The 24,366-nt window shown below is 42.8% G+C and overlaps 1 protein-coding gene across 5 annotated transcripts in view; it reads left to right on the forward strand.

The window, feature by feature from the left end:
- The window catches only part of SLC7A9 (solute carrier family 7 member 9), a 42,633-nt gene that overhangs the window by 3,720 nt on the left and 14,547 nt on the right, over nucleotides 1–24,366 (forward strand). Inside the window, exons 1-9 of one of the 5 annotated variants that reach the window (XM_036834437.1) lie at nucleotides 3,623–3,717; nucleotides 8,860–8,973; nucleotides 10,483–10,630; nucleotides 10,910–11,152; nucleotides 11,588–11,713; nucleotides 11,950–12,049; nucleotides 12,822–12,866; nucleotides 13,355–13,478; nucleotides 14,316–14,419. In XM_036834437.1, coding sequence (XP_036690332.1) covers nucleotides 8,887–8,973; nucleotides 10,483–10,630; nucleotides 10,910–11,152; nucleotides 11,588–11,713; nucleotides 11,950–12,049; nucleotides 12,822–12,866; nucleotides 13,355–13,478; nucleotides 14,316–14,419 — 977 coding nt within the window. In that variant the 5' untranslated portion in view covers nucleotides 3,623–3,717; nucleotides 8,860–8,886. Of the gene's footprint in view, nucleotides 1–3,622; nucleotides 3,718–7,567; nucleotides 7,797–8,174; nucleotides 8,237–8,408; nucleotides 8,495–8,859; nucleotides 8,974–10,482; nucleotides 10,631–10,909; nucleotides 11,153–11,587; nucleotides 11,714–11,949; nucleotides 12,050–12,821; nucleotides 12,867–13,354; nucleotides 13,479–14,315; nucleotides 14,420–24,366 lie in introns of those variants that run through there. The other 4 variants (XM_036834436.1, XM_036834434.1, XM_036834435.1 and 1 more) reach the window with 4 other exon arrangements.

A 24,366-nucleotide genomic window follows, 5' to 3' on the forward strand; every position in this document is an offset into this window, starting at 1 on the left:
CCCTGAAATTCTAGAACATAGAAATCTTTTTATTTCCATTTTAGTTGGAAACCCTCTCTCTGATATAAAGAAGCAAATTAAAGAAAATGTAGTTGGATGATATCATTTAGGTGGCAGCCCAGATATTTAGGGAATTGAAAACAACTGTGTTCATCTTGCAAATTGCTACAAAGTCAGAAGTGTAAACACAGCCCACAGTCCCCTGAGACTGAACCTGGTTAATTCAGTAGAACCTGAAACCAAAGGGAAAGAGACCTTTTTTAAAAGTACCAATTGCTGGAAAGGCTCCTTCACTCAAAATCTAATTCACAGCCTCAAGGATTTGTCAAGGACAAATACAAATCTTAAAAAGTCTTTTTCACAAATAGTAAAAAGCCTTAACCATCTGAGCAGATAACCTTAACTTATTCCAACTGTTATTTATAAAATAGTGAATTTTATATTGTTATCCCATATTCATGACTGAAGTTTTAAAATGAAAGCTATGAGATCTCAGATTGTGTCTGTGTGTCTACGTGTGTCCGTTTTATTTAATTTTTATTAATTAATTAATTTATTTTATTTTTGGCTGCTCACAGGCTTTCTCTAGTTGTGGCAAGCGGGAGCTACTCTTCATTGTGGTGCGTGGGCTTCTCCCTGCAGTGGCTTCTCTTGTGGCAGAGCACGGGCTCTAGGCGTGTGGGCTTCAGTAGTTGTGGCACTCAGGCTCAGTAGTTGTGGCTCGTGGGCTCTAGAGCACAGGCTCAGTAGTTGTGGCTCACGGGCTTAGTTGCTCCATGGCATGTGGGATCCTCCCGGACCAGGGATCAAACCCGTGTCCCCTGCATTGGCAGGCGGATTCTTAACCGCTGTGCCACCAGGGAAGTCCCTACACGTGTCCGTTTTAGATATGGTGTTTTTCTACCTCCAGATGGTATTGCCAAAATTAATTTGTAAAGGAGCTCTATTTAATTTAGGCTTAAAAGTAAGCACTTATGAATTAAATATTTCTAAATCTCAGAAGTGTAATAGAAAGTAACCCAAATGTTTTTCAAGTTCACATGGTCTAAGATTAACCTTTAGTAAGTAACAGCAAATTTAAAGTTATTGGTTTAATTAAAATAGGCATGTCTTTAGAGTTATCAGCATTAAATGTAAAACTTTTATTCTACCTAGGTTTACCAAAAGTCAAATAAGTTCATGTTATCTCTGCTACAAAATTTGTCAGCAAGAAAAATAGCCTGGGAAGATGGTTGACTTTGTCTAATATCTCATGAAGTTTTCATGGGTAATCTACACATAGTTATTGGGAACAAATGATTTAGATAGACCATAAGTGTGATAAGACTTAAAATTAGCTTCCAAAATCTTTTGGTAACTTAAAAGTTTAGAGTTTTGCTAAGTTAAGTTAAATGATGGGAATTCATTGAATGTCTAGATAATTTCCAAATAAGAGAAGATACTGAAACATTAGTTGCTAAATAAGTCTTAAATTTACCTACTTTTGTCTTATTACAGAAACACTAAAGACGTTTGGGTCCATTAGAAACATGTCTTATACCACACTGAAAAAAAATATGTTATGAGGAAATATATGTTTCTAGAAACTATGAAATTGTATTCATAAGTTTGCCAATCAAAAAATACTGGTATAGCAAACAGTTCACACTTGCTTACTTTTTAGTTTTCACTAGAAATTTAGGTTTCTAAGGGTTAATAATTCTAATTGTTACATGTAATTAAAACTACTAAAATAAATAAGAAAAATATATTCATCTGCAAGGAAATTTTTTTTAAAGATATAAGGAATAGAAATGCATGTTGTTAAGGGAAAAGCAAGTAATTTTGTCCTAAAGAGAGGTTTTAAAAAAGAGAGGGAAATAGCAAGGACATGGAAGCAACCTAAATGTTCATCGACAGATGAATGGACAAAGAAGATGTGGTACATATATACAATGGAATATTACTCAGCCGTTAAAAGGGACGAAATTGGGTCATTTGCAGAGATGTGGATGGACCTAGAAAGTGTTATACAGGGTGAAGTAAGTCAGAAAGAGAAAAACAAATATCGTATAATAATCCATATACGTGGAATCTAGAAAAATGGTATAGATAATCTTATTTGCATAGCAGAAATAGAGACACAGACATAGAGAACAAACGTATGAACACCAAGGGGGGAAAGGGGGGGAGTGGGAGGAATTGGGAGATTGAGATTGACACATACACTATTGATACTATGAATAAAATAGACAACTAATGAGAACATACTGTATAGCACAGGGAACTCTACTTAATGCACTGTGGTGACTTAAATGGGAAGGAAATCCAAAAAAGAGGGGATATATGTATATGTGTAGCTGATTCATTTTGCTGTACAGTAGAAACTAGCATAACATTGTAAAGCAACTATACTCCAATAAAAATTAATTAAAAAAAGAAAAAAGAGGGAAAGCATATGATAAAATCTGAATGTAGAAAAGGAAGTTACAGAAGGTTTGGGAGAAAGGAACCCTTAGAAAAAAGTTTTGTGCATGGTCAGGACTGGCTAAGATTCAAATGAGTTTAACTGAGTGAATAAATATTAAAAGTAAACTGGTGCAAAATTAGAATTTGGTTTTCTCTCTGTGTTAAAGAGACAAAAGTCTTCTATTATAGGGAAACTGTGAACGGTTTTTCTTTACCTCTGAGTAGTCTGTCTAAAAAGCAGAGATGTTTATGTTTCATCAAAATAATTTCCTGTGTTGTTTTATCAGGTCTTTGATTACTTACACTGAGTCCACTGAGTCTTTTTAATATTACAAGAGCTAAGGTTTTTGTTTTTTTTATTAACAATTATTAAACTTTCTGTATTTGCCTGTGAAGTCTTTGTCACTTTGGTTAAGTGAATAACTAAGTATTATTTCACAGTGATCTATGATCCTATTTGAACAAATGTTTTAAAACCTTCTGATATCTTTGATAAGCTCCCCCAAATCAAATTCTAAATGAAGTCCTTTTGACCTCTAGCAAGCTTTGGGATTTTTCAGAGGGTCCCTTAAACGTCTCAAAGAGAGATATTAAACTAATTAGCATGTTAAATTACATGGGAAGCACTGTCAAATAAGTGGTGATAAACCATCTTAGGTTATATTGCATTGATGAATATATATGTTCTAAAAATTATGTGAAATTCCTAAAAATCTATGTCCTGATAAAATCCTATCAGTCATAATTCTAGCTATTATCTTAAAATATTGTGTCATTGAAATAACAAAATTTCCTTGTCAATTGCATCGTAATTAGATCTTTAACCATGCCATTTTGCCTTTGTCATTTATAGACAGTTATTATTTTACTCTGATGCTTCTGCAAAAATGCTCCATCTTCAAGAAGATTCATAGAAAGGACTTTTTGACAAATATCGGTTTCTGATCACTTTTAGTTCATACCATTGAACTGGGTAAGATTACAGAACTCTAATGGCAAGCCTGATGGCTTCATAAAACTGCTAACAAATGATCAAGATCAACAAGAATTACTTACATAGGACTGAATGAACTGATGAATATGATTATAATTTTTATGACCTTTTATCTGAAATGTTATACGGCTTTTTAATGTTTGTTTTCCAGATATAAGAAAGCCTTTCGTCTTAACGCTAACTATGAATCAGAGCAGTTTGGTAAATTATACTTTGCAAGGAGAATTGAAACATTTATCTTTCTCCCTGGTCCCTCCAGAATTTGGAAACTCTTAGTAAGCATTCTTATTTTCATGACAATATAGTTATTTATATAAGTTCACTAAGAATCTGTTCTCTTTGTAACAGGACACATTAGTTGTATCACCATGGCTTTGACTGGAATGTCATATTTGAGAATTTGCATAGAATCAGATTTGACAGACAGCTTTAAGGAGCTAAGATTGACTGTGGAGCCATAAAGGCCCTTGGAAAAACAGCCTGCTTCCTTGCTTACACAGTTCCCAACAGCCTTGCCAGGTGAGTAAGGAAGGTCACTTTCTGGCAGGCACAGGAACTTCAGGATATTTGGGGGAACTTCAAGAAGAGAGAAATTCACCCGAATCTGTAGGTATTACAGGCGAGTCTGATGATAAATCCTTGACATGGCTTCTTAGCCTAAAGAGGCTATTAAAAGTTCAATCTGGGGCTTCCCTGGTGGCACAGTGGTTGAGAATCTGCCTGCCAATGCAGGGGACACGGGTTCGAGCCCTGGTCTGGGAAGATCCCACATGCCACGGAGCGACTAGGCCCGTGAGCCACAATTACTGAGCCTGCGCGTCTGGAGCCTGTGCTCCGCAACAAGAGAGGCCGCGATAGTGAGAGGCCCGCGCATCGCGATGAAGAGTGGCCCCCGCTCGCCACAACTAGAGAAAGCCCTGGCACAGAAACGAAGACCCAACACAGCCATAAATAAATTAATTAATTAATTAATTAAAAAAAAGATAAAAAAACAAACATTGACATAGAGAAATGTTCATGAGTGGTTGCAAAAAAAAAAAAAAAAAGTTCAATCTGGAGGTTCCTTATGAAAAGTTCCAGCAAATCAGATTTAAAACAGCCTATATGGTCAATTGCTATTCTTGCTGAACTTATGTAAATAATCAGGTCAAGTTTAATGAAACTAAACTTATTTTGAAAACAAATGAGTGTGAATTTGGCCATCTTTGGTAGAAATGAGAGTGACTTTAGAGAAAAAAAAATATGCTTCAATAGAAACTATAACATCCAATACATATAAAGAACACATACAACACAACAGCAAAAAAAAAAAAATCATCTAATTAAAAAATGGGCAGAGGTATCTGAATAGATATTTTTCCATAGCAGATGATATACAGATTACTAACAGGTGCATGGAAAGATGCTCAACATCACTAATCATCAGGGAAATGCAAATCAAAATCACAATGAGATATCACCTAACACCTATCAGAATGGCTATTATCAAAAAGACTAGAAATAACAAGTGTTTGCAAGGATGTGGAAAAAAGGGAACCCTGTACATTGTTGGTGGGATGTAAATTGGTGCAGCCACTATGGAAAACAGTATGGAGATTAAAAATAGAACTATCATATGATCCAGAAATTCCACTTCTGGGTAAAAACACAAACTTGAAAAGATATCTGCACCACCCTGTTCATTGCTGTGTTATTTATGACAGCCAAGATGTGTCCAACCTAAGTGTCCATTAATGGATGAATAGATGAAGATGTGATATATATACACATATATACATATATATAATGCAATATTATTCAGCCATAAAAAGAAGGAAATCTTTCCATTTATGATAACATGGATGGACTTTAACAGCATTATGCTATATGAAATAAGTCAGAGAAAAACAAATATGAATGCTCTCACTTGAATGTATCAACAGGATCCCTCCCCCCCAAAAAACCCCAAAACCAAATAAACAGAAAAACAAACAAAAAACCCAAAACCCAAACAAACCCAACTCATGGATGTAGAGAACAGATTGGTGGTTGCCAGAGGTGAGGGGTGGGCAAAATGGGTGAAGGTGGTCAAAAGGTACAACTTCCAGTTCTAAAATAAATGTCTTAAGAGATGTGATATACATCATGGTGACTATAGTCAATAATGCTGTATTGTTTGAGACTTGCTAGGAGAGTAGATCTTTAAAGTTCTCATCACAAGAAAAAAAATTTGTAACTATGTGTGGTGACAGATATTAACTAGATTTATTGTGGTGATCATTTCACAATATATACAAATATCGAATCATTGTACACCTGAAACTAACATGTCAATTATATCTAAAAAAAAATGATGGACAAAGTTCTAAGGTAGAATTGCACTCTTCCAATAGCTCTTGGATACATATAGATAGAGATTGTTTCCCAGCTAAGATTTTTTAAATTGTGCTTTCCTTGCTGATTGTTTTACAGTCAGGCTGTAAATCCTTGACATTTAAAGACTTTGCACATTCCACTGACTCTTTATGAGTTCTTTTGGTTGGGATTTTCATAGGTAAGTGAACACCTGCTATATGGTCTTTTGGGTCCCCCGCAAAGCTCTGAACTACTGTCAGCAGCAGAGGGAAGGAATATAAGATGAGTAAACTTAGGAACAGAAGAAAGTTTGAAAACTTGAAGCCAGGTCTGGGACAAGTTTTAAGTGGTAAAGGAAGAATTGGCATCTGTCCTGAAGGTTTGACTCTGCCCCTGACTCAGAGGACAGTGACTCAGAGGATAAGATGCCAAGAGGCTGTGGGGATATGGATTTACACTGCCGGGCTAAACGTGTCTTCATAAACCATTACAGGACCAGGGAACCGAATATGTACCAAATATAAGACGATAAAATGCAAATGGTGTTACCATCTTCAAACTGCAAGCATTTGTGCAATTGGAAAAAGCACAGTTTGAAAGTGAAGGTCGGGACTTCCCTGGCGGTCCAGTGGTTAAGACTCCACACTTCCACTGCAGGGGGCTTGGGTTCGATCCCTGGTCGGGGAACTAAGATCCCACATGCCACGTGGCTCAGCCAAAAGAAGAAAAAAGAAAGTGAAGGTCAAGAGCTTTAGCAGAAACTTAAGAAACAATGGAGTTGTATGAAAAAAAAAAAAAATAACATGAAACTTCCTAGGAAATTAACTGTGAGAGGGAATTGACTGCAACGAGGTAAAACTTCAGCCATGTGGTAGAAGAGCTGGATGCACAATGAGCCAAAGGTCTTAAAGAATTGGGGAAAAAATTGTGAAGGCAAATCCACATTATTTTCCCTGAGGGGGGAAAAAAAACCTTATGATAATTGGTTGAACACTCACTCTGCTGGGGAAAAACGAAACAAGAAGAAACCACAGATTCAAGAAAAGAAATGCACACCAAGGACCAAAAATGAACTGAAGTAGATTTCTGACCCTCAGCAAGGATTCTCATGCCCAGATGTTCCAAACTCAGCACTTGACAGAGGCCCAAGAAGCCCACGGGATCCTCTGCATTAACAGAATGCTGACGCTTAATGCATAACCTTCTGCAGTTCTCACAGTTCCGTGAAGGGGAGTGCCAATACTAGCCCATTTTACGGATTCAGAACTCAATGCTTGGAGAGAGGCTAAGTAACTCTGAGACCATGTGGCTGGTGTGGGCTCACAGGACCCTCCCACTCCCTACCACCACCACCACCCCACCCTGCTTTCCTCAGTGGTTTCGGTTAGAATATCAGCCCTCTGGGGCAACCTTGACCCAGGGAGCTCTGCAAGTACAGATGGGCCAGACCTACCTCTGAGTGCTGCACTGTTGGCAAATGCTTAAGGGGTGCATCACGCAAGCCTCTGGGCAGGTCCTGCCTCCATGCTCTGGAGAGACAGCCCGTGAATGACCACTCTGCTCGGGCTCTGGCCATGGCTGGCAAGAGGATCAGGTGCCCTGATGAGCAGGCATGGCCCCATCAAGGGGGGCAGGTAACAAACTTCTACATCAGGACCCTGACTCTGGGGAAGCAAAGGTCCCCCACATTCTCAGTAGGCTTTAAGAGATGACCCTGAGAAATCTGCCCTCCTCTCAGGTCCGCCTGTCCCAAAGTGCCCCCAAAGTGCACCTCAGTGACTCACCAACTCTGTCCTGTGACCTTTGGTCTCATCTGGATATCTGGGATGCTGTTAAATCTACCCCAGTGCAAAACTGCCAGAGGAGATGGGCGATAAGGAGCAATGCTTCAGGCTGAGCTCTTCCTTCCCAGATAAGGTCTCAGCAGGGGCCAGACAAGCTTGGTCAGAACCAGGGGGAGGCAGACCAAGGACCCTGGAGGAAATTCCTCAGTGGAGAGGGGAACGGCTCCCCCCATCCTGTGAGTTCTGAGTGCAGCGTTACTGTTTGTGCCACCTGCCTGGAGTTGTAAATAGAACCTATTAAGATAATAAAAGAGTGGGTTCCAAAGTTTATCTCCTCTGGTTCCAGTCTTTAGAGAGATTTCTCCTTCCAGGCTGTAGCTGATCTGGGGGGAATCTGGTTAATTTTAAAACAAACTGGTCTGGACACAAATGAACAAAATAAAAATAGTTTGGAGAGAAACTGGCTTGCCCTACCCTCCTTTTTTTGTGTGGTGTATCCAAGCTTCATTGCTTAAAAAAAAAAAGGTGTTTAATAATTACCTTTGTTGACCTCTGTACCTTCTGGCTTCCTCCTCTCCTGGGCACGAGACATGGCCATTCCTAGGGCACTACTGTGCAGAGGAAGGTGGTCAGCTGCCCCGGGCAGGTCCCTGGGCTCCTCAAGGTCAAGGAGAAGGTAAGGCCACCAGGTGATGGGAAGGCTGGCTGATCCCCTGGCCAGGGACCCGAGAGGGACTTCATGTGGAGAAGGGGAACAGGGAATGAGCACTAACTAGTTCAGCCGTGAACTGATTTTCCTCAGCAACGTTCCTGGCATCACTCAATGAAAAAAATATCTGTACCGTGGATCTATTGTGAGGTGCCTTAATTACTTGGGAAGTAATTATGAGCAAAGCCTTCCTTCCTCAGACTTGACTCCACTAAGGATATTCCAGTATGTTTTTAAATATTTCTTTTTAAAAGCCTTTGAAAAAAAATGAGGTTGGGCTGTAGAATGACTTTCAGGCTTGTCACTGCTGAGGGTTAGGGCAAACAGGATAGGTGAGGGGGCACGGGGGTACCGGAGTAGTTTGGAAAAGAGCTTGGAACCCCAGTTGCCCAGGGTCTGAACGGCAGTCAAAATTTTGCTGGGACTGAGCAAATTATCCCTAAGGAGTCGACAGCTGCATTTCCCCCAAACTGTAGCTAATCATCTGCTCATAGAATCAGTTCCCACAACCCAGGTGCGACAGCTCAGCCCCCATTTGCATCTTGTCCGATGGAGCATTTGCTGAGTGAACACCTGTGTCCTCCTCGCAGCCTCCTAGAATTGGCAGCGGGTGGAAAATGGAAGAGACAAGCCTGAGAAAAAGGAGAGAGGATGAGAAGTCGATCCAGAGCATCGAACACAAGACCACAAATCTCCAAAAGGAGGTAAGGCCGTCCTTAGGGGCAGGCCCTTCCCAGGTCCAGCCACGGGGTGCACAGCCAAGTCCCCCCACCCCATCTCTGATCGAACGATTCCTTGTACTCACCTCTTTCCCTCTCGCCAGTGAACTCAGCATATTCTTGTGAGGTTAATACATGTGTGCTTCTGCGTGCTGGGTAAGCACCTGGAGGGGCTGCTGTTTGCTCAGACCAGTGGCCTTTTCCGGGATGGTCAGAGAGGACTTCTGATGTGGAGTCCCCTCTACAGCACCTTCACCAAACGTCGGTCCCTCTTACGTTCGAATACCTCCAGTGATAGGGAAATCCTATTCCTTCTTTTTTTTAACATCTTTATTGGAGTATAATTGCTTTACATGGTGTGTTAGTTTCTGCTTTATAACAAAGTGAATCAGCTATACATATACACATATCCCCATATCCCCTCCCTCTTGCATCTCCCTCCCACCCTCCCTATCCCACCCCTCTAGGTGGTCACAAAGCACCGAGCTGATCTCCCTGTGCTATGCAGCTGCTTCCCACTAGCTATCCATTTTACATTTGGTCGTGTATATAAGGACACGGGGAGGGGGAAGGGTAAGTTGGGACAAAGTGAGAGAGTGGCATGGACTTATATATACTGAATCAGACTATTTTATTCCTTTAAAATTTTTTTTCTTGATTCATGTATGATTTACGTAGAGTGAAATGCACATCTCTTCAGTGTTCAGTTTGAAGTGTTTGACAAACTGGTTGCCCCAGAAAGTTCCCTCTTGCCCCTTTCCAGGAGGGCTCCACCCCCCGAGTTCTATCTCTGCAGATTAATTTTCCCTGTTGTGGAATTTCATAGGAATGGAATCATACAGGGTGTGTCTGAGCAGGGTCTCGTTGGTAGGAAGCGCATACTCTACAGAATAGCATGAGAGAAATGTCACAGCCCCCGAATGTTTCTGTCCCTGGAGACATTGCTGCTCACCCCCTCACCCCCACTACCCTGGCCAGGAGCCCCAAACCCTGACTTCACTCTTCGTCTGGGGGGGGAAGCTCTGTTCTGCTCTGCCCACCTAAGAGGCAGGTCCCAAGGGCCTTTCCTGTTGGTGATTGATTGTCAAATCAGCCTTTATTTACCATCTGGGCCCCCTTTGTCAAGGGTGGTAAGGGTTGGCGCATGGAACCTCAGCCGGGCCTATGAACCGTACTGGATGTGAACCCTGGGCAGTAACAGAATCTTTCTGTTCCTCTATTTTTTCCTCTGTAAAATGGGTATGATAATGGTGTACCCGACTCATGAGGCTCTAGTGAGGATTAATTGACTTAAACTATACAAGCGAAGCCCCAGGAGCAGCTTCCTGGTGCTCTCCCTGCAACAGCACAGGGTGAAGGTGCCTGGGACACTTGGGGCTGCCCTGGCCACACCCAGAGTGGGAGGGAGGGAGGGAGGAAGAGGGCTGTGTCCAGGCCTCTTGAGCCCCACTGGGTGGCAGCACTAACTCCCCTCTCCCCTTCTCCACACCCTAGCTGGGCCTGTTCAGCGGCATCTGCATCATTGTGGGCACCATCATCGGCTCTGGGATCTTCATTTCCCCCAAGTCTGTGCTCAGCAACATGGAAGCCGTGGGACCCTGTCTCATCATATGGGCAGCTTGTGGGATTCTTGCGACACTGGGTAACAAAGATGCCCCGCCCTGGCGAGCACCTTCTGTTGAGTGTGGGGCTGCTATTGGAGCTCTATCTGTGCCTGGCCTTGCTGCTGCCTGGATCCCTTTCAATGCTTGTGCACAGATAGGTGTAAATCGGGCTTCACAGAATGTCCGATGGCCAGAGTTCAGGATGAGAGGCACCGTGATGGGCTCCGGGAGCATGTCCTCCACAGGGGAGAGGGGTTCCCTCGACCAGGGCAATGCCTCACGAGGGGCCCGGGGCCCCCTTCCTCTCTGTATTCCAGGCGCTCTGTGCTTTGCGGAGCTCGGCACGATGATCACCAAGTCGGGGGGCGAGTACCCTTACCTGATGGAAGCCTTTGGCCCCATTCCTGCCTTTCTCTTTTCCTGGACCAGCCTGTTCGTCATAAAGCCCTCGTCCTTTGCCATCATCTGTCTCAGCTTCTCTGAGTACGTTTCTGCGCCCTTCTACTCAGGCTGCAACCCTCCTCAAGTTGTCATTAAACTCCTGGCTGCCGCTGCCATCTGTGAGTACATGTGTGAAACACTGGGCAGGGGTCAGAAGAGACCTGGCACAGATGGTGTGGGGAGACTCGGCTCCCGCACAGCCAGAAAGAGGCCGAGTGGGCCTGGAGGCGCTGGTGAGGAGCAGGGCCAGGTCTAGCCTTGGGCCCGAGCCTGATGCCCTTTGCCGTCCAATCCCTGCTCTGCGGGGCCATCGGAGCTGTGAGGGACAGCTGGCAGCAGGCTGTCCCACAGGGGCCCGGCTGCTTCTCCATTGCTCCTGGGGGGAGGCAGCCAGGCTGGATTTCCAAGGTGCGTTTGATGGATGTGGCGGTGGAGGGGGGGAGGCTGGAGGGGTGGGCCTGGGAGTGGAAAGGAGACTCTTTCCAGGGCCTTAAGAGAGGAGGGAGCTGTTGAGCCCACAGACACAGAATGTCGCCCACCTCTGACTTCCGCAGTGCTCATCACCACGGTGAACGCGCTGAGCGTGCGGCTGGGGAGCTACGTCCAGAACGTGTTCACAGCGGCCAAGATGGTGATCGTGGTCGTCATCATCATCAGCGGACTCGTCCTCCTGGCCCAAGGTGACCTTTGGCTGGAGGGGAGTGTGGTGCCACACAGCACAGACCACCTGGAAGTCTTGCTCCTAAGCGTATCTTTAAGGCAGGAATTCAACAGAAACAATCTTTAGTTCCCCAGTTTTTCAGAGTGTGTTTAATAACCTGAGGTCATTAGTCATCCCCTGCCTTCACAGGCAGATGATGCAAAGTCCCAGTCTGGTCAGCTGACACCCACTTGTCACTGTCTGGCTTAATTACAGGAAATACAAGGAATTTTGAAAATTCTTTTGAGGGCACAAAACTGTCTTTGGGAGCCATCGGTCTGGCGTTTTATAATGGACTCTGGGCGTATGATGGATGGTAAGATGGCACACGTCTGGCTGTGGGTTTCTTTAGGCTATTTTACCGAAACCGTGTGGAAAGCAATGACTTCTCCTTTTGGGGGTTTGGTGGGAGCCTGACATTTACCTTCGCATCTCCCTTTTGTTAAGCACCCCACCCTCACGCTTCTGTTCTCCTTGGACCCCAGAGACACTGAGGCACCTGCCCCTTTCCCATTCGCTCACGTGCCACCAGCCCTTGACACGGTGGCCCGTGAGCCCACAGTGGTGGGACCCTGTGCCAGAAGCTTCACCAGACACACACAGGCTCAGCTGGGTTGGAGGCAGTGAGGGCTGCCAGGCACTGCACAAGGCAAATATTCAGTAGCACTTCTATTTCCACCTTGCAAACACTAGGTTTAGTCGATGAGATTCTGTTTATGTCCACTGGCCATCCGGGACACTGGTCTTTCCCTCATGCAAAGCATCCGTAGGCTTCATTCCCTTTTCAGACAAAGAATCTTCCATTTTTTTCAAAGCACTCTGGGGACTCATTACTCCCAATAATTGTTGAAAATTCACACCATTCCCATGGAGGGCAAAGACCTACCAGCTGAAAGATGTGCAGATCTTAGTAGTCCCACCACCACCAGGGCTCTCTCCAAAAGAAATTGCCCCGAAATTCCTACAAGGGGAATTTTCTCTATGATGGAGTAGCTTAAATGAGACCTACATTTATTATTTTGTGTTTCATAATCTTAGCAAAGAAAGTCAAAGTTATGTTACTCACGTTACTTTTTTTTCCCCTCTAGGAATCAACTCAACTATATTACAGAAGAACTTAGAAACCCTTTCAGGTAAGAAAGCTGAGTCAGGGCCGGAGACAGTGGACAGGTGAGGGTATTTCTCTCCCCCACCCATAAAGTGGAGCTGCTCCCCCATCATCACCCACCACCCCCTTCCACGCAGCGGATGGTTTCCTCATTTACACTCGTTAGAGCTTGGTTTTGTTTGGGGTAGTAGAATGGTTGCTAAGAGGAAGGAAGAACTCTAGCTTATTTTGCTTTATAACCAATTCAATTTTACTGCCGTGGAGTCTGAGAGAGGGAGAGTTCTTTCTCATTTGAAAATGTCACATGTCCCCACTGGGGCTCTGCTGTCCCACGAGCCCCCTGCTTCTGGGTGGACCTCAGGAAGGGCAGCTGTGACCCCAGCCCACCCCAGGGAGCAGGTGGAGGGCTGGCCGGGGCGGGTGAAAGAAAGGACTAGACGAAGACAACAATCTTGTGAGTCTCTAACAGGATGCTCTGGTCTGACTGGGTCCCTGGGTCCCTGCCCCTCCCAGAAACCTGCCCCTGGCCATCATCATCGGGATCCCGCTGGTGACAGGGTGCTACATCCTCATGAACGTGTCCTACTTCACTGTGATGACAGCCACCGAGCTCCTGCAGTCCCAGGCTGTGGCCGTGGTGAGCGCCCAGGGTCTCTGCGGGAGGGTGCCTGGTCTGTGGGAGGGGGACAGGCAAGGGATAAGTGCTCAAGTTGAAAGGCCCTCACCGCGGGGGAGGGAAATAATCGTCTAGGAGACCAGACACGGAGAGGGTGAGCAGGTTAGGGCAGTACCAGAGACCCAGCTGAGGTTCCAGGCTGCCAGCAGGTGGCAGGTCCTGCTTTCCCAGCACACCCCGCCTGCCCGGGGAAGGCACAGAATGTGGCTGCAGCTGGGCTGGACTTCACCAGGGTTGGGGCTTTGACAGGCAAGTGCAGGGGAGAGAAAGCGCAAAGGAGTCATTAAAAGAGGGAGTTATAATAATGGATTGTGGAATTCAAGCTGGGGGAGGAGGGAAGAGGACAGAGGGATGGGTGTGAGGGCCAGGTGGAAAGGTGGGTGGGGTCCACGTGCTGGAGGAGGCCTGCGGAGCTGGAGCGGGACAGGAAATGAAACTAAAAACAGGCAATGAGGTGACAAGGATGGGGAGCGTGGAGAGATGCCGCTTGGTGACGGGCCACTGACCGGAGAACAGGCGGCTCAGGTGGGAGGGAGACCAGGTCATTCCGAGGGAGGGAGAGGCAGGGGCGTCAGAGGTTGCTGCAACACTGCGAATTATGCCAAGGAGCGGTGGAGAAGAGATTTCCATCACCATCCGCAGAGGAGGTCGTTTCCTCCCGACGGGCGCTCCACTTGTTCCTCCCGGAGGTGTCCGGGAGCCCAGCTCAGCGGGGCCGCTGGGAGGGCACAGCAGCTTGCGGGGCCGGTGGCTCCTGGGGGCGCGCACGGTCTCAGGACGCACCCACTTCTCTTGCAGACGTTTGGCGACCGCGTCCTCTACCCCGCCTCGTGGGTCGTTCCACTCTTCGTGGCGTTTTCAACCATCGGCGCCGCTAACGGGACGTGCTTTACGGCGGGCAGGTAGGGCCAGGCCCCCACCCCGGGGCGGAGCGCGCACAGGGCGGTGCCAGGCCTGAGTTGGGCTGATGGAGCCGAAAGCGTGCGCGGACCGGCGCGTGGCGCGGGCCCGCGGTCCCCGAGCGAGGGAGCGAGCGAGCGGGGGTCAGTGCCGCCCGCCCCAGCGCAAGGCGGGGCTTCGCGACCCGGGTGAGCGAGGTTGACCCGTGGGACTTTTCACCGAATGAGCTTTCTTGAACACGTTCTCAGGTTAATAGATAACACAGTCTAGATCAGGAATTGGTAAACTTAAAGGGCAATAGTGAAGGTTTTAGGCTTGCAGCCCGTGTAAACCTGTCATGTTCTGTCTTTGCAGTAGAAAGGCCAACAGCTGTGGCTACGGCCCACTAAAACTTTATTTGCATAAACAGGCAGTTTCCCAGCCCCTGCCGAGCCTCTGGACCCTATCCGGTGTAGAGACGGTTGCTTTGGAATCCCCTTTACGATGGAGCATAGTTTCACATCACCTCCACTCACGGGCTAGTTGGGGGTGGTTTTTACAAACACTGCGACAGGGGACATTCGTGAACACGCCTTTGCCCAGCTGTCCAGCGTTCTGAGTGGATAGAGTTCTGAGAGTGAAATTGCCAAACGTTAAGCACGTATACACTTAAAAAAAAAAGAGAAATACATGCCACAAAATCATTCCTTAGTGCTAGCCCTTTCAGTTCTTCAAAAGTGTTTTGGCTATTCTAGATTCTTTGCACTTCTATCTGAAATTTAGAATCAGCTTATCGATTTCTACAAAAGAGCCTTCAGGGATTTTGAGTAGAACTTCACCTAATGTATAGATCAATTCGGAGAGGACCGCCATTTCAAAGTATTGATTCTTCCAATCTACGGGCATGGACTCTCTCCCCGTTTATTTAGGTCTTCTTTAACTTTTTTCAAAAAAATTGTTTTGAGTAGCAGCTTTCAGTATACAGTATACAAATTCTTGCACATATTTTGTCAGATTTACTCTGAAATATTTCATATTCATGCTATTGTAAATGGTATTTTCAAAAATGTAAACATTTTCAGTTTCTGATGGTTTGTTGCAGGTATATAGAAACACATTTTAAACAGCTCTACTGAGGAATAAATACCATAAAACTCACTTTGTAATTCGACAATTCAGTGATTTTAGTAAATAAAGCTGTACAAACATCATCACAATCCAATTCTAGAACATTTTCATCATTCCAGAAAGTTCCCTCATGCCTAGTATAGTTAATCCCCTTCCCACCTCCAGCCCTAGGCAACTACTGATCTGCTTCTGTTTCTATGACTTTGCTTTTTCTAGACATTTCATGTAAATGGAATGATACAGTATGACATTTGCGTCTGGCTTCTTTCACTTAACATATTATTTTTGAGGTTCCTCTATGTCCTAGCAGGTGTCAGTTCATTCATTTTAATTGCTGAATAGTACTCTATTTTATAGATGTATATTTCATTTACCCATTCACCAGCTGATGGACATTTGGATTGTTTCCAGTTTGGGCTATTGTGGGTAATGCTGCTGTGAGCGTTCATGTACATATATGTCTTTTTTTTTTTTAATGTTTAAATGTGCTTTTATGGACATATACTCTTTTCACACAAATTCGATCATGCATTGCATTTTCGTCTGCGATTTGCATCTTCCTTGAATTAGCGATATATCATGAACATCCTTCCAGGTCCTCACATGTAGATCTTTTGCCTAGCAGATTCAAAAAAAATTGTTTAACATCAGTAATATCCAGGGAGACTGAGGAAAAAGATGCTCTCATCCACTGTTTATAGGGAATAAAAGCTTACATTTTGAAGGGAGAGAATGATGTACTCTCTGTTCTGAGGGAAAAAGGAAGGTCCATTACAGGGCATCTTCTCTAGTAGCAGCGGATTCTATCACTAACACCAAGTCCTCTCTCGTGAAAGAGTTGAATTCCGGTGAGTCCCTGGTTCCCTCTCATTTGTCTGCTCATTGCAGAAGGACCCATAACTTATGTTAGAGATCTCTGAAAAGGCTTTTCTAGCACAAATCCATGCCCGAAAACCCGGGTACCTTCACAGTGGAGCTACCCCACGTGCCATGCGTGGCGACATATAAGTATCTTCTGCTTGGGGATATTTTCTCAGTAACAGAACACTTTTAATGCTATAGAAACAAAGTTGCCTTGAGTGCAGACCTGGAGGACGCTCTTTCTTTGCGAGTTCTAATGGCCTATCCACGGAAGGAAGTTAGTCTGGATGAAGCTCCAGGGTGTCTCTGGGAACTCTGAGGGATGGCATTCCTACTCGTATCTCATTTGGCTCTGCTGCTAGTGATGGAGTGTCTCCTGCAGAGGCGGGGAGTGGCTGTGGCTCACCGCAGGGACAAGGGCACTGGCAGCAGAAGTTCTGGGAAGTGCTCCGTGGCGTGAGCCCTCCCGGAGTCCGCCATTAGCCCCACCAAAGAGCTGTCCATATATGTCTTTGTGTGGACATAAATGTTTTCATTTCTCTGGGGTAGATTCCTAGGAATAGAATTGCTGGGTCATATAGTAACTTTGTGATTAACTTTTTTTTTTTTATTTATTTTTAACATCTTTATTGGAGTATAATTGCTTTACAATGGTGTGTTAGTTTCTGCTTTATAACAAAGTGAACCAGTTATACATATACATATGTCCCCATATCTCCTTCCTCTTGCGTCTCCCTCCCTGCCACCCTCCCTATCCCACCCCTCTAGGTGGTCACAAACCACTGAGCTGATCTCCCTATGCTATGCGGCTGCTTCCCACTAGCTATCTATTTTACGTTTGGTAGTGTATATATGTCCATGCCACTCTCTCACTTTGTCCCAGCTTACCCTTCCCCCTCCCCATATCCTCAAATCCATTCTCTAGTAGGTCAGTGTCTTTATTCCCATCTTACCCCTAGGTCCTTCATGACCTTTTTTTTTTTTCTTAGATTCCATATATATGTGTTAGCATACGGTATTTGTTTTTCTCTTTCTGGCTTACTTCACTCTGTATGACAGACTCTAGGTCCATCCACCTCACTACAAATATCTCAATTTCATTTCTTTTTATGGCTGAGTAATATTCCATTGTATATATGTGCCACATCTTCTTTTTTTTTTTAATTTATTTATTATTTATTTATTATTTATTTTTGGCTGTGTTGGGTCTTCGTTTCTGTGCAAGGGCTTTCCCCAGTTGCGGCAAGCGGGGGCCACTCTTCATCGCGGTGCGCGGGCCTCTCACTGTCGCGGCCTCCCTTGTTGCGGAGCCCAGGCTCCAGACGCTCAGGTTCAGTAGTTGTGGCTCACGGGCCTAGTCGCTCTGCGGCATGTGGGATCTTCCCAGACCAGGGCTTGAACCCATGTCCCCCGCATTGACAGGCAGATTCTCAACCACTGCGCCACCAGGGAAGCCTGCCACATCTTCTTTATCCATTCATCCGATGATGGACACTTAGGTTGCTTCCATGTCCTGGCTATTGTAAATAGCGCTGCAATGAACATTTTGGTACATGACTCTTTTTGAATTATGGTTTTCTCAGGGTATATGCCCAGTAGTGGGATTGCTGGGTCGTATGGTAGTTCTATTTTTAGTTTTTTAAGGAACCTCCATACTGTTCTCCATAGTGGCTGTATCAATTTACATTCCCACCAACAGCGCAAGAGTGTTCCCTTTTCTCCACACCCCCTCCAGCATTTATTGTTTCTAGATTTTTTGATGATGGCCATTCTGACCGGTTGTGATTAACTTTTAAAGAAACTGCTTAACTGTTTTCTAAGTGGTTGCTCCATTTTAATTTCTGTAAACAATGCATGAGAGTTCCAGTTTCTCCACATTCTCAGCAACACTTGTATTTGTCTTTTGCTTAAAGTCATTCCACTGGGTGTTAGTATGTCACTGTGGTTTTTTTTTTTTTTAATTAATTTATTTTTGGCTGTGTTGGGTCTTTGTTGCTGCGCGCGGGCTTTTCTCTAGTTGCGGTGAGTGGGGGGCTACTCTTCGTTGCAGTGCGCGGGCTTCTCATTGCGGTGGCTTCTCTTGTTGCGGAGCACGGGCTCTAGAGTGCAGGCTCAGTAGTTGTGGCTCATGAGCTTAGTTGCTCCGTGGCATGTGGGATCTTCCTGGACCAGGGCTTGAACCCATGTCCCCTGCATTGGCAGGCAGATTCTTAACCACTGCGCCACCAGGGAACCCCTGTCATTGTGGTTTTAATTTGCATTTCCCTAATGACTAATGATACTGAGCATCTTTTTGTGTGCTTATTAGCTATTCATATATCTTCTGGTGAAATAGCTATTCAAATCTTTTGTCCATTTTAAAAATTGGGCTTCCTTTTATCTTCTTATTGAGTTGTACATGTTCATCATATATTCTAGATACAAATCCTTTATCAGGTATCTGATTTGCACGTATTTTCTCCCAGTCTGTGCCTTGTATTCTCATTTTCTTAGTGGTATTTTTGAACACCAAAGGTTTTAACTTTGACAAAGAGCAGTTTATCAGGTTTTTGGGTTTTTTTTCATGTGTCATGCTTTCGTTGTCATATCTAAGAACCTTTGCCCAACACAAGGTTACAAAGATTTTCTTCTCTGTTTTATCTTAGATGTTTATTAGGTTTAGCTCTTACATTTAGGTATATGATCCATTTTGAGTTAATTTTGTATAGTTATGTACCTGTGCAGCTTGGGGGTTGGCCAGGGACTTGTGCTATATTGAATTATGTTGGATATCATTTTTATGAGGTCAAATCTAAGATTTTTGCTTACTGGTTTTTGAGTTTTCTATCTCACATAGACAGACCTTCCTCTCTCCTTTCAAGAATGCCCACCTATGTTTTCTTCCAGCATTTTACTTTAGCTCTTTGATCAATCTGGAAAGCATCTTGACGTGAGGCATAAAATTCACTTTTTTCCCCAAACATTTACCTATTGCCCACCCTTTCTCCTACTGGTTTGAAATCCAGCATTATCATTCCAATGTACTTGATTCACTTTGTTTCACTGTTAGTTTCCTGTGCTATTATCATACTTATTACATGTTTCACAGCTTCAGTAATGTAAAATCTGGTAGGACTGGTGCTCCCACATCAGACTTCTCCTTGCCTGTTTAGCATTCCAGATGCACTTACAGTAATTTTGTCCAGTTCCGAAAGTTGTGCTTGCATCTTCAGTGCTTGGAATTTATATATTGATTTGTGGAGAACTGATGGAATTTAAAGAGTGAATTCACAGCATCATCTTGAGTCTAAGTCTCCCCTCCATCTAGCAATCCCTTTCCTCCCAGTTTCACTGAATTGTTCTGGGAATTAATACTATGTTTATATCTTTTCAAAGTTCAAAAAGTAGTTTTTAATAATGAGTCTTTTTGGCCTGTGTATTCCTGACTTCTAATGTTATTGTATTGTACTCAGAGAGTGTGATCTTTACAATATTACTTCTTCAGAAGTTTTAAGACTTCCCTTGTGGCTTACCACCATTTTTATAAGTGTTCCCATGGTCTTGAAAATAATATGTATTCTACTAACTTCTAGGTTTTTATGTTATCGTTAAGCTTGTACCTTGACTGTTCAAATCTTATGCTCTCACAGTGGATTTGTCAAGCTTTGCCTCCTATGTTTCATGGGCTCCTGTTTTTTTAAAATTTATTGAGGTATAGTTGATTTACAATATTATATGTCCCACGGGTAAAAGTCCCAGGTGTACAACATAGTAATTCACAATATTTAAAGATTATACTCCATTTATAGTTATTATAAAATATTGGCTATATTCCCTGTGCTGTACAGTAAGTATATCCTTGTAGCTTATTTTATACATCGTAGTCTGTACCTCTTAAACCCCTCCCCACTTTCCTCTCCCCACTGGTAACCACTAATTTGTTCTCTATATTTGTGAGTCTGTTTCTTTATTGTTAAATTCACTAGTTTGTTTTATTTTTTAGATTCCACATGTAAGTGACAATGTACAGTATTTGTCTTTCTCTGTATGACTTATTTCACTAAGCATAATACCTACCCTCCAGCTATATCCACATTGTTGCAAATAGAAAATTTTCATTCTTTTTTATGGCTGAGTAGTATTCCATTGTGTATATGTGTGTGTGTGTGTGTGTATATCATACCTTCTTTATCTGTTCATCTGTTTATGGACACTTAGGTAGCTTCCATAGCTTGGCTATTGTAAATAATGCTGCTATGAACATTGGAGTGCATGTATCTTTTTGAATTAAGTGCTTTTGTTTTCTTCAGATATATACCCAGGAGTGGAATTGCTGGGTCATATGATAATTCTATTTTTAGTTTTTAAAAAATAATTAATTAATTAATTTGGTTGCGCCGGGTCTTAGTTGCAGTACGTGGGCTCCTTAGTTGCGGCCAGTGGGCTCCTTAGTTGCAGCTCATGGGCTCCTTAGTTACGACTTGCTGGCTCCTTAGTTGTGGCATGTGAACTCTTAGTTGTAGCATGCATGTGGTATCTAGTTCCCTGACCAGGGATCAAACCCAGGCCCCCTACTGGGAGCACAGAGTCTTAACCACTGCACCACCAGGGAAGTCCCTCTATTTTTAGTTTTTTGAGGAACCTTCATACTGTTTTCCACAGTGGCTGCACCAGCTTACATTCCCATCAACAATGTACAAGGGCTCCCTTTTCTCCACATCCTTGCCAACATTTGTTGTGGTCTTTTTGATGATAGCCATTCTGACAGGTGTGAGGTGATAGATATCTCATTGTGGTTTTGATTTGCATTTCTCTGATGATTAGTGATGTTAAACATCTTTTCATGTCTGTTGGCCACCTGTATGTCTTCTTTATAAAAATATCTATTCAGTTCTTCTGACCATTTTTTAATCGGATTGTTTGTTTTTATGATTTTGAGTTGTATGAGCTATTTATATATTTTGGCTATTAACCCCTTATTGATCGTATCATTTGCAAATATATTCTCCCATTCAGTGGGTTGTCTTTTTGTTTTGTCAGTGGTTTCATTGCTGTGCGAAAGCTTTTAAATTTAGTTCCCATTTGTTTATTTTTGCTTTTGTTTCCTTTTCCTTAGGGGACATATCCAAAAAGATATTGCTACAATTTATGTCAAAGAGTGTTCTGCCTATGTTTTCTTCTAGGAGTTTGTGGTTTCTGGTCTTACATTTAGGTATTTAACCCATTTTGAGTCTATTTTTGTATATGGTATGAGAAAATGTTCCAATTTCATTCTTTTACATGTAGCTGTCCAGTTTTCCCAGCACCGCTTATTGAAAAGACTATCTTTTCTCCATTGTATATTCTTGCCTCCTATGTTGTAGATTAATTAACCATAAGCATGTGGATTTATTTCTGGGCTCTCTATTCTGTTCCATTGATCTGTTTTTTTGCCAGTTCCATACTGTTTTGATAACTGTAGCTTTGTAGTATAGTCTAAAGCCAGGGAGTGTGGTATCTCCAGCTCTGTTCTTCTTTCTCAAGATCGTTTTGGCTATTTGGGGTCTTTTGTGTTTCCATACAAATTTAAAAATTATTTGTTCTAGTTCTGTGAAAAATGCCATTGGTATTTTGATAGGGATTGCATTGAATCTGTAGATTGCCTTGGGTAGTATGGTCATTTTAACAATATTAATTATTCCAATCCATGAACATGGTGTATCTTTCCATCTGTTAGTGTTGTATTCAATTTCTTTCATCTATGTCTTATAGTTTTCTGAGTATAGGTCTTTTATCTCCTTAGGTAAGTTTATTTCTAGGTGTGTTATTCTTTTTTTTTAAATGCAATTGTAAATGCTGTTGTTTCCTTAATTTCTCTTTCTGATAGTTTGTTGTTAGTGTATAGAAATGCAACAGATTTCTGTATATTGACTTTGTATCTTGTAACTTTACCAAATTCACTGATGAACTCTAGTAGTTTTTATTTTTATTTTGTAGTGTTTAGGATTTTCTATGTATAGTATCATGTTGTCTGCAGACAGTCACTGTTTTACTTCTTCCTTTCCAATTTGGATTCCCTTTCTTTCATTCTCTTTCTTTCTTTCTGTCTGACTGCTGTCACTCAGACTTCCAATACTATGTTGAATAAAAGTGGCAAGAGTGGGCATCCTTGTCTTGTTCCTGATCTTAGAGGAAAAGTTTTCAGCTTTTCACCATTGAGTATGATGTTAGCTGTGGGCTTATCATATATGGCCTTTATTATGTTGAGGTGTGTTTTCTCTCTACTCACTTTCTGGAGAGTTTTTGTCATAAGTGGTTGTTGAATTTTGTCAAAAGCTTATTCTGCATCTATTGAGATAATAATATGGTTTTTATTCTTCAGTTTGTTAATGTGATGTATCACACTGATTGATTTACAGATACTGAACCATCCTTGCATCCCTGGGATAAATCCCACTTGATCATGGTATATGATCTTTCTAAAGTGTTGCTGAATTCAGTTTGCTTATATTTTGAGGATTTTTGCATCTATGTTCATCAGTGATATTGGCCTGTAATTTTCTTTTTTTTGTGATATCTTTGTCTGGTTTTGGTATCAGGGTGATGCTAGCCTCATAGAATGAGTTCAGAAGCATTCCTCTGTATTTTTTGGAATTGTTTGAGAATGATAGGTGTTAGCTCTTCTCTAAATGTTTGGTAGAATTCACTTGTGAAGGCACCTGGTCCTGGACTTTTCTAAATTACTGATTCAATTTCATTACTGGTAACTGGTCTGTTCATATTTTCTATTTCTTCCTGATTCAGTCTTGGGAGATTGTACAGTTCTAGGAATTTGTCAGTTTGTACTTGGTTGTCCATTTTATTGGCATATACTTGTTCATAGTAATCTCTTATGATCCTTTGTATTTCTGTGGTGTCGCTTATAACTTTTCCTTTTTCAATTATGATGATATTGATTTGGGCCCTCTTTTTTTCTTGATGAATCTGGCTAAAGGTTTATTGAGTTTATCTTTTTAAAGAAACGGCTCTTAGTTTCACTTATCTTTTCCTTTTTTAAAATTAATTAATTAATTTATTTTTGGCTGCATTGGGTCTTCGTTGCTGTGCATGGGCTTTCTCTAGTTGCGGCAAGTGGGGGCTACTCTTCGTTGAGGTGCACATGCTTCTCATTGCAGTGGCTCCTCTTGTTGCAGAGCATGGGCTCTAGGCGCGCGGGCTTCAGTAGCTGTGGCACGCGGGCTCAGTAGTTGTGGCTTGCGGGCTCTAGAGCGCAGGCTAAGTAGTTGTGGCGCACAGGCTTAGTTGCTTCGCAGCATGTGGGATCTTCCTGGACCAGGGCTTGAACCTGTGTCCCCTGCATTGGCAGGCAGATTCTTAACCACTGCGCCACCAGGGAAGTCCCTCATTGATCTTTTCTATTTTTCTTTTTTAATCTCTATTTCATTTATTTCTGCTCTGATATTTATGATTTCTTTCCTTCTACTAACTTTGGGTTTTGTTTGTTCTTTTTCTAGTCCTTTTAGGTGTAAAATTAAGTTGTCTGAGAGTCTTCTCATTTCCTGAGGTAGGCAGTATAAACTTGCCTCTTAGAACTGCTTTTGCTGCATCCCATAGATTTTGGATCATTGTGTTTTCATTTTCATTTGTCTCAAGGTATTTTTCGATTTCCTCTTTGATTTCTTTAGTGATCCATTGGTTGTTTAGTAGCATATTGTTTAGCCTCCACGTATTTGTGTTTTTTGCAGTTTTTCTCTTGTAGTTGATTCATCTCATAGCATTATGGTCAGAAAAGATGCTCACTATGATTTCAATTTTCTTAAATTTACCAAGGCTTGTTTTGTGGCCTAGCATGTGATCGCTCCTGGAGAACACTGCATATGCACTTGAAAAGAATGTGTATTGTGCTGTTTTGGGATGGAATGTTCTATATATATTGTCCATCTGGTCTAATGTGTCATTTAAGGCCAGTGTTTCCTTATTGATTTTCTGTCTGGATGATCCATCCATTGATGTAAGTGGGGTG

This window comes from Balaenoptera musculus, chromosome 19 (assembly GCF_009873245.2).
Source record: "Balaenoptera musculus isolate JJ_BM4_2016_0621 chromosome 19, mBalMus1.pri.v3, whole genome shotgun sequence".
NCBI classification, from domain to species: domain Eukaryota; kingdom Metazoa; phylum Chordata; class Mammalia; order Artiodactyla; family Balaenopteridae; genus Balaenoptera; species Balaenoptera musculus.